The 17,728-nt window shown below is 35.4% G+C and overlaps 1 protein-coding gene across 2 annotated transcripts in view; it reads right to left on the bottom strand.

The window, feature by feature from the left end:
- Positions 1 to 17,728, bottom strand: part of LOC145635626 (transportin-1-like) — a 28,923-nt gene that overhangs the window by 7,575 nt on the left and 3,620 nt on the right. Inside the window, exons 3-24 of one of the 2 annotated variants that reach the window (XM_081686942.1) lie at positions 15,329 to 15,616; positions 14,513 to 14,602; positions 14,304 to 14,381; positions 14,140 to 14,220; positions 12,903 to 12,953; positions 12,695 to 12,780; positions 11,311 to 11,377; positions 10,427 to 10,483; positions 10,302 to 10,331; positions 10,115 to 10,174; positions 9,587 to 9,697; positions 8,310 to 8,423; positions 4,856 to 4,954; positions 3,891 to 4,016; positions 3,739 to 3,813; positions 3,558 to 3,629; positions 3,296 to 3,406; positions 2,800 to 2,883; positions 2,154 to 2,261; positions 1,705 to 1,806; positions 1,502 to 1,564; positions 1,352 to 1,426 (exon numbers count right to left, since the gene is read on the bottom strand). In XM_081686942.1, the coding sequence (XP_081543068.1) occupies positions 1,352 to 1,426; positions 1,502 to 1,564; positions 1,705 to 1,806; positions 2,154 to 2,261; positions 2,800 to 2,883; positions 3,296 to 3,406; positions 3,558 to 3,629; positions 3,739 to 3,813; positions 3,891 to 4,016; positions 4,856 to 4,954; positions 8,310 to 8,423; positions 9,587 to 9,697; positions 10,115 to 10,174; positions 10,302 to 10,331; positions 10,427 to 10,483; positions 11,311 to 11,377; positions 12,695 to 12,780; positions 12,903 to 12,953; positions 14,140 to 14,220; positions 14,304 to 14,381; positions 14,513 to 14,602; positions 15,329 to 15,616 (2,028 nt within the window). The remainder of the gene's footprint in view (positions 1 to 1,351; positions 1,427 to 1,501; positions 1,565 to 1,704; positions 1,807 to 2,153; positions 2,262 to 2,799; positions 2,884 to 3,295; positions 3,407 to 3,557; positions 3,630 to 3,738; positions 3,814 to 3,890; positions 4,017 to 4,855; positions 4,955 to 8,309; positions 8,424 to 9,586; positions 9,698 to 10,114; positions 10,175 to 10,301; positions 10,332 to 10,426; positions 10,484 to 11,310; positions 11,378 to 12,694; positions 12,781 to 12,902; positions 12,954 to 14,139; positions 14,221 to 14,303; positions 14,382 to 14,512; positions 14,603 to 15,328; positions 15,617 to 17,728) is intronic. The other variant, XM_081686943.1, reaches the window with a different exon arrangement.

Raw genomic sequence — 17,728 nt, 5'->3', positions numbered from 1 at the left:
TAAACGGGCCAAAAGTTTATTTGCACAAGCTGCTAACATGATGTCCAAGTTTTCAGGTACGGAATCATCATCAAGTAAGAGAACACAAAGCGATGTATCGGAGTTGCAAATGTACTTAAGTTACGACTTCATGAAAGGCATGGACGATGAAGAGAAGTTTGGCCTCGACATCCTCGATTGGTGGAAATCACAAACCGTGAAACATCCAATTTTGTCGGCAATGGCTCGTGATATTTTTGCAATCCAAGTCTCCTCCGTTGCCTCCGAAAGAGCTTTTAGTGCGTCGGGACGAGTTTTAGACGATAGAAGAACAAGACTAAAACCCGAAACACTTGAAATGTGTGTTTGCTTCAAGGATTGGTTGGATGCCGAAACTCGTTCTCAAGATCGTACTTATGCACAAAACGACGACGATGAAGGAACGTCGACTTCTTTTAGTTCTCATACTTCTCAATCAACTCAATTGGCGGATGAACTTGAACCTCTAGAAGACGAAGACGAAGACGAAGGCGAAGACGAAGACGACCAATAATAATTACATGATTACATATTTACATTATACACTATTGTATTCTTTTTGTATTAACGAACTTCGTATTCCGTATAATAAATGAAGTTATTCAATATTCATACACTATTGTACGATTTTTAATTATCATTACTTATTTTGTATTATTGAATTATCGTACATTCGTACCGCGGTACCGGCTACCGTCATATAATAAAATAAGTTATTCTTCAATTTTTTGTGTTTTCGGATTATCGCACTCGTATTTTTTTTTTATTATATGCATTGTTGTTTTTTGCTAAATTAATAAAATTGTTTTTTTTTGTTTAAATAAACTTAAACATAATTATTAATTAGATAAATAATTTATATAACCTAAATTAAAATAAAGTTGTTCAAAAAATGAAAACAAAATATATTAACATTAACATTTAACATAAACATAAATTAATCACATATATTAAGTTGTACTAAAAAAAATATATATCGTTTAATTCGTTTTTTTTTTCATTTATTAAAAAAAAAAAAAAAAAAAAGCTGGCACGGTTTGGCCCGCGGCCCGGCACGGCACGGCCCGCAAGGCACGTGGGCCGTGCCGTGCCGTGGGCTGGGGTGTGCCAAATTCAGGCACGGCACGGCACGGCCCGCCGCGGATCCGGCACGGCACGGCCCCCACCCCGGCACGGCCAGGCACGGCCCGCGGCGGCACGGGCACGGCCCGTGCCCATGTTTAGTCCCGGCTAAGACCCATTAAAACACAAAGAGCACTCACATTGAATACGATCAATCTTATGTAGTAAGATTTGTCTATAGATTCTAGATGCAGCATACAAGTGAGCATACCTTCACTGCTAATTCACCGATTGCCCAACAAGCATTATTTGCAACAGAAATCGTATCTTTTATCTTGGAAATATCCTGAGATTAAAAAGCCATATAAGTAATTCCCAGGTAAGGACATGAATCAAATATTTGAAATATAAACCCACTTACCAATTGCTTTGCTGTGATTTCTAAGAACCGTGGCAAGTAAGGGCGGAGATGAACAGGACAAACCTATCAACAAGAACAAATAAGTAAAATCTAAAACTTGAAAGGAGGAAGAAATATATCACAGGAGATAGCAACCACCACGGATGATTGAGTCCAAAAGTCATCCTTGTTCTAATTAACAATAATTTATAACAGCAACTTACTCTTGCAAGGTCACCAAGGAGTGCAAAAGCACTCTGTTGGACATCAGGAGCGTCATCCATACAAGATTGCAACAGTAGATCTTTCATGTTACTCTGGGACACCTATTGTTTTTCCAGTACATGTTAGTGATAAAAGCAAAAATCGACTGAAGACAGAACAGATTATTCGAATGGTTCAATCTTTGGATAAGGATCTCAAATGCACGCAAAAAAAATATTGCAAATGACTCAATAATTTATAATAATTCTCATTTTTACATAATTTATGAAGAATTCCCTTCAAAGTAATTGTTTTAGAAAGAGTGTTTTAATGAAGAAAGTAATTGTTTTAGAATGAGTGTCTTAATGAAAGGGGTGGACGCAAAGGATGACAGGACAGCTTAAAGAGCATAGGTAAGATCAAGTAAGAACTAGTATATAATGTACAACAGCAAAAGACAGGATATTACCAAACTCTCTATGCCACTGCCAAGGCCCTCTACGAGTCCAGAGAGTAGATCCAGAGAGCAAACAACAAACTCTCTATCATACTGAACACCAGTTGTAGTTGGATTGACCTAAAATGAAGTTATAATTAGCATAACATTTTCAAGCCAAAGCTTTTCCATATATTACATCTAACAAAAAACAAGCAAGGAATAAAACTGATATGAAATGTTGGTTAAAGATAAGCTTTTCCATATATTACATCTAACAAGAAACAAGCAAGAGATAAAACTGATATGAAATGTTGGTCCAAGATAACATATGGTCGATTACAAAATAAGAAATGACCATCTGTTTCTAAAGAGCAAATCCATGCCCCGCAACTCAGGCAAGAATTATCATAGCCCATGAGCCCATCTGTATTTAATCATTTTGAACTGGGTTTCAGATTCAAATGTTTGTTTGCAATAGATATACACAATATACCAACTTAAAAATTGTTTCCAAATAACTTCATTTGATTAAGAAGATATCAAGCTGACGATTAAGTTAAATGTAATGTTAATGATTTTTTGCAATACTACCGCGAAATATGGCATGAAATAATGTCTTATCAACCAAACAAGTATGGAATGAATCGGAAACAATAGCAAAATTAAGATGGCTAACCTTTGCCAATTGTTGCGTCTGGATGATGTTTATGCACCTCTGAAATACAGGTTCAGCAAACTGAGAAAATCCTGGACCCAATGCCTGAAAAACATGCTGTAAATGTCAATCTAGTCTAAAATTTTATAAACAAATAAAAAAAAACTGTAATGATGTATCGTATTCTGTAGCCCACTTTTAAAACTATCCTTATATTTTTTTTCAAACAGCTCAAGAGTAAGCCCATATGTTTCTTAGCATTACATTCCAAGAAAATTAAGGCATGACTTTCTGACTCTGGACATTGTAAACCAATTCGACAGAGAAGTGTTAGTAATACACAAAATAAATGTATACAGACAGCACTAGGTGCACAAATCAGAGAAAATTTCATGAAAGACCCCACCTATCCGAGGGAACATTGAATTGGGAAATCAGTTTGCTCTTTCAACACAATCCTCAAACACCCATTTTATGTACAGATGGTAACTAGCTCTAAACAGAATAGTGGAATTACCTGTGCTATAGATGTAAAGCACTCAAGCAATGGGAATATATCCCTATCGAAACTGGAAAGTTGTTGCCACTTCGATATCAGCGGAGGCATTAGGATTTCTAGATACTTAGGCTGCAATTACATACAGCAAGATTTATGTTCATTAATACATATGTTGATTACAGAATAACAAGCTAAATTTAGCATAACAGTGAAGTGAAGCACATGATGGAACATAATAAAAATGTTGATAGAGCAATAGTTTTTTATAAGAGGGGCTTACCTGATTTAGCTCCCCTCCGACAGCATCAGCTAAAGTTCCAATAGCATCATAAACGATCCTCAAATTTTTCTTCTACAGTAAGTGCAAAAGCAGCAGATACAACAACAGTTAAAAAGAGTTTCAATGAGAGGATCATATGTAGCAAAAAGAAAAAGGATACTCAGACGACAAAATAAAGAACCTGATATTTGCCAAACGCGCACATCAAGTGCTGCAAAATAATTTCTAAGCGTGGTGCCAGTTCTTCAGCAGCTTCCTATAAAATAAAGCACCAATAAGATGTAAGGAAACACCGAAACTCTGTGAAAAGGGCATGAAAGTTACAGCAAGAACCTCTTCAAGTGTTGCAAAAGCTGAACAAGCAGCTTCCTGAACACGCTTGTTTGTGTCCAATATTCTTCGCAGAAGACCCATTAACACCTTCTCGAATTGTTCATTGCCGTTTTGATCACCAAGGCCCTGCAATTATACAAAAATGCACTCAGAATGCAAAACCCAAATAACATATCAAGTCAACTTCTTAAGACATGAAAGAATAAAAGTCAATGCAACTCAATGACGTGGTAAATTAACAATATTGTCAATAAAAATAATGGTTGCCATCCTTTGATACAGAAAAACTTTCCTACTGGTCTTTAAGAGAGAGAGAGAGAGAAGGGGGAGGGGGGGGGGGTTCTTAATATGTTGGTTGGAGATAAACAGACTACATCCAGTACCTGGCTACCGTCACAATAATCAGGATGAATCATTCTCCAATAGTTATTTATAAAAATAAACTCCACCAATCAATTGAAAATTAAATAAACTACATAACTTAAACAGAAAAACCAAGCATCCATGCTAAGAGTCTATGACACACCCCCACTCACCAGTACTTCTAAGTTCTAGATGCACTTTACGCAATTAAACTAACAAGAAAAGACCTATACTAAAGTCTATATTCTACAAAGAGTTTCAACAAACAAGGAACACAGTGTGCAAGGCATGGTTCCACAGCGCACAGCCAATCGTTAATCAAGCTACCAAGGATTAAGCAAATTACACAGATCACTCTACCAAGCTTCATATTGCATCTAGATAAAACCTGTCTTCAGCATCTTCCCTATGAAAGGACACCATTCACTAAATATTAAAAAAAAAAACCCAGTGCAACATTCACTTCAATTATGTGGATCAAAAAATTCCATTTTAAAAAAATTAATTTAGAAAATGCCAACACGTCATATTGCCTAGTGAATAATACAAAGTACCAAACAGCTTCGCTCAATCAAATATTTCATTACTCAGAGACACTATACCTGAACAACAAATTTGCTGAAACGAGAAAGCGTCCAACATGAAATGCTCCGTATAAGAGGAAATTTATCATCCAAGAGAGGAATAAGAAAGCCGACAATCTGCAAATAAAAAAGCTCACGGTAACTTAAATTAACGAGGGGGAATATATAGACTGTTATGTAATAGAGTTAAAAAGGTATCCTGCATGTTAGGTTGAAAAGATAGAAAATTGAGAACAGCTAAAATAATACTACGTAAAAGATAGGAGTATTTAAACAAGCCATGATGAAGTCCAGTTCTATGCAAGAACACAACAGCAAATTCAACCACTTCATAGCAACACCAGAACATCTTTCAATCATTTCATCACTTGTTGAATTTTCCAAAAAATATAATAAATCCATTAAAGAACAAATCACTTTACTTTGCTACCCCCTCTTACATTCAGGAAGTGATAGGAAACTGAAAATATGATAACCCAAAAAATATGTGCTTGATTACTGACAACTCCAGCACTCTTATCTACCTATCTACACCACACATCAGCATCAGACTACTACACCAACCCCACACCCATAAACACAAAAAAACCTAAGAGTGACAAGAGCAACCCAAGATTCACAACAGATTATTTGGCAAGTGGAAGTACAATGCAAGGAAGGATACTTTCAAGCCAATCTGCCACAATAAATACACAGCATAAATATTAAAAGACGTTGACCTAGATCTTCCTGCATAGTTACAGACTTGTTGCAATGTCAACACGAATTTATAAAAGACGGGTGTGCAATTTAAATTAGTACTCCCTCCGTCCCATTATATAGTTTTTGTTTGTGTTTTTTCATGGTATTTAATAAATAGGAGGAAAAAGCAGATGAAGTACATTAATAAAAGTAAAAAGTACAATCATAGACAAAAGTTAAAGGAGAAAGTGGAAAAAAGGACAAGGCATGTGCAAAATTCATGGATAAATTAGGAAGTACATTGAATAAAGTTAAAAAAAGTGAGGGTATAATGGTCTTTACATACTATCCAAAAAAGAAACAGGAACAACATTTTGAATCTCCAAAAATAGGAAAACAGGAATAATATTATGGGACGGAGGGAGTACTTGTTTTCATTTCAGACATTAAAATTTACCATCAATAAATACTAGGAATTCATTGCATACTGACTAAGTGTTGCCAAGACTCCACTACCCATTTTACATTTGGAATTATAATAGGAGGCCATAGTGCAAAAACTATAAACTTCCAGGCTTCCAGCTCCCCATTCCAAAATAATTGCAACACCAACCTTTATTTGGCCAATTCTGAATGATTGCAAGTTTGCAACACTTCCTGATTTACCATGAGACCACTACTATCTTATTGTTTCTCTCCCACTAACCCCACTTGGACTAATTTCAAAGCCCTCATTAACCCAAGTTGCAGAATGATATATCATGTATTACCAGCCTATTCACCTAAAACTACATGCAACCAGAAGTACTGTAAATTAAGAAATGGCGAGATTAACAAGCAATTGTTCTTTACATCAACTTTAGATTGCAAGCTATGATAAGAGCTAACTTCATCCAACTCAGCAGTTAAAACAAAAGATTTCATTGATTTGGGATTTTTAAATCATTCAAGCAGGGAAGTATTTGAAACCAGGGCCCACTGAAAATGGCTTTATAAAGAAGGAAACGCCATTAAAAGATCTTAGTCAGCCAGACACTTCCAGCAAAATGAAAAGAGACCAACATATTTATCACACAAACATATTCTAGGGAATGAAGGTTCTAACAAAGGACTATGATTCGATATGAATGGACTATGCAGAAATGAATTATTTACCCTCTGATGTGCATCACCATGGAAAGAATGAAATGAAAAAACATTAAAAACCCCGTCCAGAGCATTTTAGGTAGCACACGAATGTAGCCAAAAAGCTAAGTCATCTTACGAGGGGTCAGAATCCAGATAAATGGACCGAGCTGTTTATGGTTGAGGAAATACAAGACAATCAGCCTGATTGTCTTGTTTTGCACATCAGCTGTCAATTTCAGTAAATACTACACATGGGTTGGGGTATATGTGTAAATTTACGTGGAAGGTAAATTTTTGTAAAAACGGTAACCTCAATTGCTGACTAACGGTTGACTGTTTCAAACACATAACGGAAAGTGCGACTGTTAATGTGTTTCACTTTCCCAAATCTCAAATTGCCCCAATTGCATCATGACCTATCTTCATCTTCTCCAATGATATCAAAACTAAAAATCGAAATGGGTTCTTCTGAAGGAAGTAATTTCATTTCGGTTCTTCTGAAGAGGAAGTAAATTGAATTTCGCATTCAAATTGCTAGTGGGGATCTCAACACTTCAATATCGAGTGAAGAATATGCTACCCAGGTGGAATCACTGTAAGTACAACTCTACATCTGCATTGCAATGTTGTGGTGAACAATTGGGGATGACAATGGAGGAAAGCAAAGAAACGCGTATTTGGAGTGAATTAAGATCTGATCGGCTAAGCTTTTAATCAGATTTGAAGTGAAATCCTCTTACAAAGGGGATGACAATGGAGGAAAGCAAAGAAACGCGTATTTGGAATTAAAAGCTAAAAGTTGCCGTTTGCATTGTTTGTAACGCCGTGTATTGCGACTTCGGTTGGCCCACATTAACGGCAATAATATCCGTCAGTTAGCAAGAGTATGGCAATTGAATAAAAAAACAATATCAGGTACAACCTGGGCCCACAAGGACGACTGATTGACAAAATTTTGCCAATCAGACTGATCAACCTGATTTGCCTCGTTTATGGTTTCATGTCAAAGTTTGGGTTGCTCATAAGATCTTACAAAAAACGGTGTAATAAGGAATTGAATAAATATTAAATAAGCCATAAGGATCAGATTCGGGTTAAAATTTTAACGTCAAGTTCAATTCTCTCGGTAATTTTGCTTTGGTTAATACCAGCTCTGCGCTCTACCCAGTAAACACCTAATTTTTCCACGATTGTAGGCTTTGGTCTTCAGCGGTAAGCCCGTGATGATAAAGGGTTTTGAAATTAACATATAACAGTCACCTGCCAGATACTCAGATAGTCAGTTTGCCACACAGGCATACAGTGACAATTTTAACAATCCATCCCCTTAACACCTCCAAACAACAAAGTGAGCATGTCCAGAATGTGCTGAATTTATACTAGCCCTGTAAGCAACAGGCTTGCCTTCACTAACTTTTCCCTTCTCCCTCCTGCTGGTTTCAGGGATGCTTTCAAACAGCAGCTAGCCCAACCAAAAGGGCTGCATCATTCATAAAGATGTGGATTATGCAGAGAGGCCACATAGTCAAATACATTACTAAATTACCACATAAATGCAAACATAACGCGATGAAAATTTAAAAGTATGAACAGGTCAAATTGCACAAGAGTAACCACAACCTACATGCATAAATCACAATACATGATCAGAAAAGGGCATTACCTCTGAGAGATGAGGGTACAAACCATTAATACAGCCCTCACCAACAGCACCAATGGCTAAAACAGCAGCTTCCCTCTGTTTCCAGGACTCATCATCACTAGCTGATAAATTAGCCTACAGAAAATGCAAGTATTACACAATTAACGTTATGCAAACCAACAATTACTTTTGAGATAAAAGCATAAATGTTTGAAGAAAAGTGCTGAATATACTAACAAAATTAAGTGATTTTTTTTTTTTTTTTTTTTTTTTTGGTGGGGGGGGGGGGGGGGGTGGGGGATGTTCTATTTGCCCTAGATAAATTGAAAATAAAATGCAAACCAATACATAATCATCAAAGGTCACACATTTTAAGTGCAAACTTATAAGTTAAACCAGTACAGTCCTACTAGAAATCAAATCAAAAGTAATCATGAAATCAGTGACTGCTAATCCAAAGATACCACTGTGTTTCAAAAGCATCCATCAGGAAGGGGCCTAGGAGAACAAAAAAAAAAAAAAAAAACAAATAACAGCAAACATCACATTTCAAATACTTTGCTCTCCTCATCCTGGCTGGGCCAAATTAAAACCTCCAAATTATTTAGAGCAGCCCCAACTACCCCAAAAACCTCAACAACAAACATTCCAATGAAAGAACTGACACAATATGAAGTATCCATTGTCAACTGCTGAGATCTCTCAGAATCCTGACAAAAAATACAAAGATAACTAATGGCATAAAAGCCAAGGCACATAAGTATCCATTTGGTCATGAGCCGTTAAACAGAGACATGGGCGGCAAATACATCCAACTGCGGAGATTTCTCAGAATCCATACAGAGCAATGAGACTCCTGTAAATCAGTTATAAAACTACAAAGGACATTTGTGGCCTAAAGACCCGGGCAGATAATGGATTTCTAATATGAACTGGTACAGCATGAATCTAAATGAGAAATCGGTGCTTCACTGACTTATGGATAATTAAATAAAGAGCGATTCCAATTACCCTCAAGTTGTAACTCCTTTTGGCTTTTGTCCTAAATTTATATGTGAAACTTTGGACTCAGAACATTGTGCAAAAATTCATAAATTCACAACAGAGCAAAAATGAATACCATAAGGCATAAATAATAAGCATTTACATAAAAGAACTTCTAAACATCGTAATTTTCATAGATTCCAATCAAAATTAAATCATTTACTACCCTAGCTACTATCTTACAGATCCCTCTCACAAAATCCAAAGCTACCGGGGGTGTTCTAATACTCTGTTTCATCACAAGAATTAATTACCTGAATTAAAGGCATAAGTGTAGGAAGAATATCGTCCCCAAACACATTAGAAAGAATATCCAGAGCAGCTGCACTACATTTTCGTAGATTCCACACATTAACAACATCATCCTGTGCAACAACAAAGGATGAAAAATAACTTAAGCAATGTGCTACCTCTAGGACAACAATAACAACAACAAAGTCTTAGTACCAAAATAATCTGGGGTCAGCTAACAATAATTGTCGTTAAGAATCATCCACAAAAAATGGAAGAAGGAAAGAAAAGTGAGAAAATGAAAGTAGTCGAAAAAGGAGAGAAAACATAGTGAGCAAAAAACGAGGGCAGTGTAACGTAAAAGCCCAAACAGAGGATATAAAAATAAAATTTGAGAAGGTTTTATAAAAGAAGGCTAAGAAGAGATTAACAAATGAAAAAACATGCTAGTATGCCACCTCTAGCAACATGAAATTAAACTTCCAAGCAATCATAACAAAAAGACATGCATGGTTTTTATAAAACAACTGTAACAGGATCCAAAAGCATACATCTTCCTCAACCTCCTCTGATCCATGTAGACGTGATGAATGAAACCGGGGCTTCAAATCCTGTGACACCATGTTTTAACATTATTCTAAGCATTTAAATAAAAATAAATTAAAAATTAAAAATTAAAAAAAAAAAAAGAAAAGAAAAGAAAAGAAAAAGAAAAAGGTAGCTACAGAACATAAGTACCTGATCACGATCAGGTACAGACTCATCCTCCTGCAACCACATGTTTTGAAAACATGTTATACAAATCATACACTAAAGATTTCAATTTTCAAACACCAATTTTAACGACAGCACAACAGCCTTACCTCTGCTTCAGCTATTGTTTCGTCATCATCAGCATACACCATATTTGACAACAAAACCTACCACAATGTACAGTCAATAAAAAATAATTGTCACCCTTCATCAAACAAAAGACTAACTAGGATATATGAAGAGGACTAAAGACAACCAGAATAGAGCCAATTTTACAAGAGATGAGAATTTTAAAAGACTAAAGTCCCATCTGAAAGTCCAAAATTTAAGCAACAACACACGTCCACACATGTGTACATGTGTGTGTCCACACATAGGGAAGAGGGAAAATCCCTTGCAAAGTCGCTTGAAATGCCAAGCTGTGAAACTGTTGAGTATAAATAAATCCTTTTTCACATGTTCAAAATTATTAGCTGCAATTTTTATAAATGAAAATGCATGTTTTAAACAAAGCAAGCTTGAAGGAAGATTATATACTTTCAGTACAAGAACCTTAACTATTTGCATATTCACATACATAATTTAAGGGTCTAATGAGAAGAAAAAAGTTTTTTAGGGTCAAATGAGAAGGCAGCTCAAAAAGTGAATCAACAAAAGGGTAGGGTTCCGTTATGAACTTCTGGTGCAACCTTATAGTTATGTGAGTGTACACTCCCTCTATAATGTCATTCTTAATGTTTGCCTTTTCAACCCTCTGGTGTAAATCTTTGGCAATTAATATCTCTAATTACATATTATAAAAATATGATAGTATGATAATTTACATTGAAACGCATCTATTAGGATTTCAAATGACTATCTTTTTTACCTTTGACTAAATGAACAATAAACAGGAAAAGACAAAAAATACAGAGAATTTATGAGTTAGAAGTGCAACTGTTTTTGCATATCAGCAGGCAAAGTACTCCCAAAAAAAAAAAAAGCCAAGTCTTACAGGAATAAGACGTGGTAAGAACTCCTTCAAGTTCTCAGGTGGCAATTGAGCATCACAATACGCAGACCTGCAACCCATCAATGATAATCCTTATGTAATGAATGCACATAAGTTGTAAATGCATACTATATACTATGGAAAAATAGCAAAAATACAGGATAAGTAAAAGAATTCATGAGGTGTAAACCAAACTATCACAGTCACTCAATTGTATTCAGAATGCCTTTGTCCCGCCCTAACCTTCTCTATTTATTAACTCCCTAACTTTTCCAAGCTACCCATACCTAACTTATAAAGATAATGCCTAAAACGGCCCTCTCCTTACATCAGTTCATTGCACAAACATCATCAGCAGAGAAGAGGGTCCAAAGCTCAAAGCCATAAATGATAATCTGCTGCGACGCCATCTGGTCTCCCAACCTTCCAAAAGTATGATGGAAATAAAATGTCACATATTGATTGACCGAATTTCATGTTCAAATGGTGTATTTAGGGTTAAACCATTCAAATGCCAAATCTGATTTCAACCAACGCTTCTCATGGCAATCAGCCTATGAGGTAATCATACTTTTGGACACTCTAATTTAAGTGTTTCAGATCGTGTAGCATAATAAAGTTAAAATCAAGATGGAAAATCTTGTTCACTTGGGTGGATTAGAGACAGGGAAGGGGGATTGAAGGAGGAGGAGAGGGGGGGGGGGGGGGTGGTTACATGCCTTAGCTGTATTAGTATCTCATTTGGAAGTGTAAGATTCAGCTTATAATCTAATCCCTCCAGCAGATTTTATCACATCCGCACAACTTCACTCCTCTTTCACCACTATTTCATAGATATCTTAATGGCTGTTAAACCCTAAAACCTATAACAGCTTCTTACACTCAAAACACCAAGGTCCCAATAAAGGTTTAGGTCCTTCTGTTCTGTGCACTGGTTATTTGGCAACATTCAAACTGATCTGCAGAACCTGCTAGGCTTCAGGATTGTGAAGCAGGACTCATCTCTTGCAATTGGGTGGCTAAAGCCTTCATACCTTTACATTGTTTTATTTTTTTTCTTTTCAGATACAGTGGGCTTGTTCACCTTCATCCTCATCAAAATTTGTGGACCTATTCAAAATATGAGGGAGCAAGAACGAAAATGCAAAACAAGGCTACATATTGGGAGAAAATGGGGAAAAAAAATTGATAATATGCCTTGTGTTTCTATAGCGCTACTCTACAATAGCCTTCCACGGATGCTCCTTGATGATACAAAGCGTGACTAGAATTCTATTATTTCAGTTGACCTTACTAAAAGACTCATCGCATCCATCAATTAAAAATAATTACTTCAACAAAAAAATACTACTACAGATCTGGTTTAATTAGCTATGGACATACTTACCAAAATTCACAAGCTTCAAGCGCAACTTCATCATCACCATCCTTGTTGACTTGCAGCATATATTCTATGACATTCCTCAAATGGGGCTGCAATTTTGCAAAGATTATTGTGACTACTTTCCCTCATCCAAAGCCCATAGAAAACAAAATTGGAGAATAAAACTTTTTAAGCAAGAAATAAAGTCAGTCATAGGAAGTGAGATGCTGACCTCAAGAAATGAGGGCTTAACTTCAACTAGCTGAACAAAAGCTGAACAGACCTGCTCAATGTGAAAGCATCAAAATTTTTTAGAACAGGCACAAGATCCATGAACCTTATCATATGTCACATAATATGGTCGATACGATGAAATTTCAAAATAATACATAAAGTGGAACTATCAGCCAAAAGTACACATAATATAAGGTAGAAAACATATAGAAAGGAAAAATATCAACCGGATCTGATTACATAATTGGCAATTCTCAGTAAATTAAAAGTATTATGTAGCTTGCCTGCTAAATTCAGTATTCTTGGACAACACTAACCAGTTGAGTAGTTGACAATTACAACTTTCACATTAAAAAGGCTATTCCATCAAACATCCGATTCTGACAAACATACACTCCAAATTTCACAGTTCTCCCATTTGATGCGAAGCCATAAACCCCCATATCTGAGCTATTTTGTTGTAATCAGAACAGTTCAGAACTTCAGACTTATTGTCTTATTCCAATATAGTTAGGTATTCAGAATTGTTTTTGATACTTATTTCTCTTCCAGCAAGTTTAGTTCCTCATTATATATTCATTACTAATGGAGTAAATGAATACCTTCAAGAGAGCAAAAACAAGACCAACCTTCCAATACCCAATTCCTCTGAAGTATATTATCAAAAAGTATTCATATTAAAATGGGGTGAAGAAAAAATACACATATCTAACTATCGACATAAAAGAGAAACGTTTCTAGATTGTAGGGAGCACCACATAAGGATGACATGTATAAAATGTAATAAATTTAGTAGAATCATTCGTCCCCTGGTAATGTAAAAGCTAAAAATATTACTAATTTGTATACAATATGCTCAAACAAATTCTTATATGTGATTCCACACCATTAATTGATGGTGCGACGAATTTAAATATGGTTGCTATTTATGTATGGTTAAGTGACCATACAAAAATAGAATTATTGACCATGCATTTACAGGTATACTGCCAAGCAGATATAAGGACGCTGATAAGCAAGGTTACCGCTATTGAATCAATGGGGTTATTGATGATTTCGCACATCAACGAGCAAGTGATATATTTCAAAAGACAACTTTTGATAAGCTATGCTAAAAGAGGATAATATGGGTCCGGCTTATATGGTTTCAAAACTTTATCAAAATAATGGCTCATAATAATACAATTAAATTTGTGTCCGCGGAGACTAATCAAACGACGACAAAAAAGACTTACCAGTTTTCGCACCTCCGGAGCAGGATCATTAGCAAGAAGAAACAAGCCATGGAGGTATTGGTCCATTGACGTATATAGATACTGAAACCAAAATCACATACATAAGGCTACATTGAAAACCAATTCATCAACATTCTACAGAGTGAAATTGTCAACAGACTTACAGATGGCATTAACATAATGTATTGATTGACTGAATTCAATGCAAGCTTCCTTAGTAAGGCATGTGGTGATCCAAAAAACTGTTCCACAGGACAGACAAACAAAAGGAAAGTAAGAGAGGCCGATACACATGTTCAACAGCCCCAACAATTTGCAAAAATTCTAACCTGATATAGGAGTTGAAAAGGCAATAAAGCAAGCAAAGAGGTACCTCAAACAATTTTGGAAGGAAGATGTTGATTGGGCGTTCAGTCATCCCTGGAACATCTGCATCAAGCACTTGAGGTACATCTTCACAAACCTATTAAATCACATCCTTACTTCATGTCGGATATATTTCTAGTGATATGAGAGTAGTAGTTGTAAATTATAACTTAAGGCATTAAAGTGCAACAAGTAAAAAAAAAAAATTAAAGTATTCAATATTGAGTTATAATTAGTTGACTAGTTGGATGTCTTTTAAATTAGAAAGAAAATGACTTCATATCATAGCTATCTTCCTAGTTACCCATCCCCTCCATGTCCATGATGTGTGACAAGAGAAAATTACATCAAATACAGGATCAGACGATCAGTAATGTTTAATGAAACACTAATGCAAATACAGCAATCAACTTCAAGTATTTTAGAAACACAGAGACGATTACGAAGAAATATATGGCTAATGGTCCATGAAAGTCCAACCTTATGGCTCAAATGCACCTTTCATAGAGATGAAGGTAATGGCCAAAGAGCCTAAGAAATGGATTCTAACAAGAGCTACATCATTAGAAGCAGTATGGCATTAAAACTCAAATTAGCTTCAACATTATTAGTCTTTTTTTATGAGTCATATAGCTTTCAATACAAATTCAATTGAAGAAACAAGAGGTTCTAAACAATTATAAACAGATTATCATACAAGATTATCTCAATATGGTACTATGGTTGTGAATGAAGCTTGTGTATCAAAAGAGCTATTACTTACTTGTCACAAGTATTAAATTAATAGATTTACTGTTTTATATCAACCAAAGCATAGCCGTACCTTTGATAGAGCATCCATAGCTCCTTCAACTTGATTGGGATCAGCACTTCCTAAAGAAGTTAAGAGAGCCTGCAACAGCTCAGGCCAGCCAATAACACCCACCAGCTGCACAATAACACTAATTATGGTCCCAGCAGTTGTGCGAATGTGCCTATCAGGTGATCCTAGACAAGGCAACAGCTGCGATTTAATATATTGCTGATTAGCTGGGGCCATAGTATTAAAAACAGTTCTAAGATTATTCTTCAGAAGTAGCCCAGCAGCTTGCCGAACTTCCACAGGTTTTATCTGCAAGGAGAGAGGAAGCAAATTTAGAGAGTAGTTCATCATTCAATTACTGAATAATAATTCTGTCTGATCTAAATGTGCAAAACACAAGAGTAATGAGTTATGACAACATTTATAAGGAATGCAATAAAAAAATAACTTCCCTAAAAGAGAGAAGTATGGCAGAATATTTCAAGCAATCCTACGAGTTCTTCAGAGCAAGAGCAAGAGCAATCCATCAAACACTAATGCTTGAAATATATATATATATATATATATATAGAGAGAGAGAGAGAGAGAGAGAGAGAGAAAGCGCAACAACAAAGAATAAAGTACAGAATAACAGCAACTAGTCCTCGTAGAGAATTGATACAACAAGAACTAAGACTGAAAATTTTAAAGTACAATCTATAGAAAAACAACGTCTTGCAAGGGAATCAGAATAATGGCAGACAATGAAACTACAAGCAGATGTGGATTTACGTTGAAGAACAGGGTGTATGCTACCCCAAGTCCCCAACCCCAAAGAACAATCCCAACTTTGAATTTTGCCAAGAAAAACATCTTGTATCTAAAATTCAAATCTTAACACATACTCCCTAAGCATATATATAGTTAACTCAATTAGTAAATCAGTTTTTTTAGTCTTGCTTGGTCAAAATGAAGCTTTAATTTCAGTAGTAAAGATAGTATGTTAAGATGGATGAGTCGCAACACACTGAGGGATAGAATTAAAAATATAAATATTCAGAGGAAAGTTAGAGTAGCAGATTGGTATTGAGGATTAGATAAAGAACTAAAGAAGAATTGGTTACTAATGGTTTGAGAGACATTAATGGAAAAAGCACCAGTAAGGAAGGTGGGAGGTTGGGGTAATGGAAACCTAAGAGCATTCCCAACAATGAGCAAAAATTGGTTTCCTCATTCTCTCTCTACCCACTTTCTCTCTCTTCCAACCTATGAGCATTTTTGTGATCATATTTTTATCCAACCAATGATCAAAAAAAAATTTCTTCCCCATTCTCTCTACTACACCTTCTCTCTTACTTTTACTAATACCTTCTTATGTTTCTCTTTACTATATTATTTTTTATTCTTTTTTTACTTGCATTGTGGACCCCACATGGTTACTATTCATCTTAAAAATGCTCATCCTATGAGCAATTTTCATTTTGCTCATGAGCATTTTTACTTTTGCTCATTGATGTAAGTCATTTTTGTTTTAATTTCACCCAAAGTTTTGCCCATGAGCATTTTTTTGCTCATTGTTGGTAATGCTCTAAGCTTAGTCAAGACCAGAGATGATTTAGCTGGAACAAATTAAAAAGGACATGAAGAGAGAGGGCCTAGTAAGTGATGTAGCATTAGATAGAAGTGAGTGGAGGAGAAGGATCTTTGTGCGATAACCACATGACAAAGACTCTCGGCTCATGCAATGACCCACATCACTAACGTCTTTTTACATTTATTTCTAATAATAAAAAGACACTAACCCCACTGTATTATTCTTACATTCCCTATATATATATATATATATATATATATATATATATATATATATAGTCAAAGTAGAGTTTGTAAATAGTGTCAAAAGTTGAAATATGTCAACCAATTTGAAAGAAAATTTTTTTTAAAGCACTTCATTCGCATAAACTACATATTTTTTAAACGAAAAGTTAAATGTTAAATAAGCTGGGGGATCATTGAATTACAAATTCTCAAAACATTAATTTGCATAATTCAAGGTCCACACCAACTCTTTAAAGAAAATAATTCAAATGTGTTACTCACAAACAGAAAAAATGCGGCCATATACAACCCAACACAAGTCCGCTGATACGGGTATGAAATATGGTCCTGACACACCATGATGACATTAGGTATGGCAAAATTGCAGAATATTTCAAGCAATCCTACGAGTTCTTCAGAGCAAGAGCAAGAGCAGTCCATCAAAGTTAACTCCTTTAATATCATTAAAATAATGACAGATTGAAAGCTTAAACTTTTACTGTATTTATTTTAAGTGTTACATTTGTTGGGAAAATTCTATAGGATTACCATAAGACCCAATGTTGCTTTATAGTACAGAATGTTGCTCTTCTAAGCAAAAACACATAAAAAAAAATAGAGGTT

This window comes from Chenopodium album, chromosome 6, assembly GCF_948465745.1.
Source record: "Chenopodium album chromosome 6, dcCheAlbu1.1, whole genome shotgun sequence".
NCBI classification, from domain to species: Eukaryota; Viridiplantae; Streptophyta; class Magnoliopsida; order Caryophyllales; family Amaranthaceae; genus Chenopodium; species Chenopodium album.
Note: the sequence above shows the minus strand (reverse complement) of the source record. Positions and strands in the feature narration are given on the sequence as shown.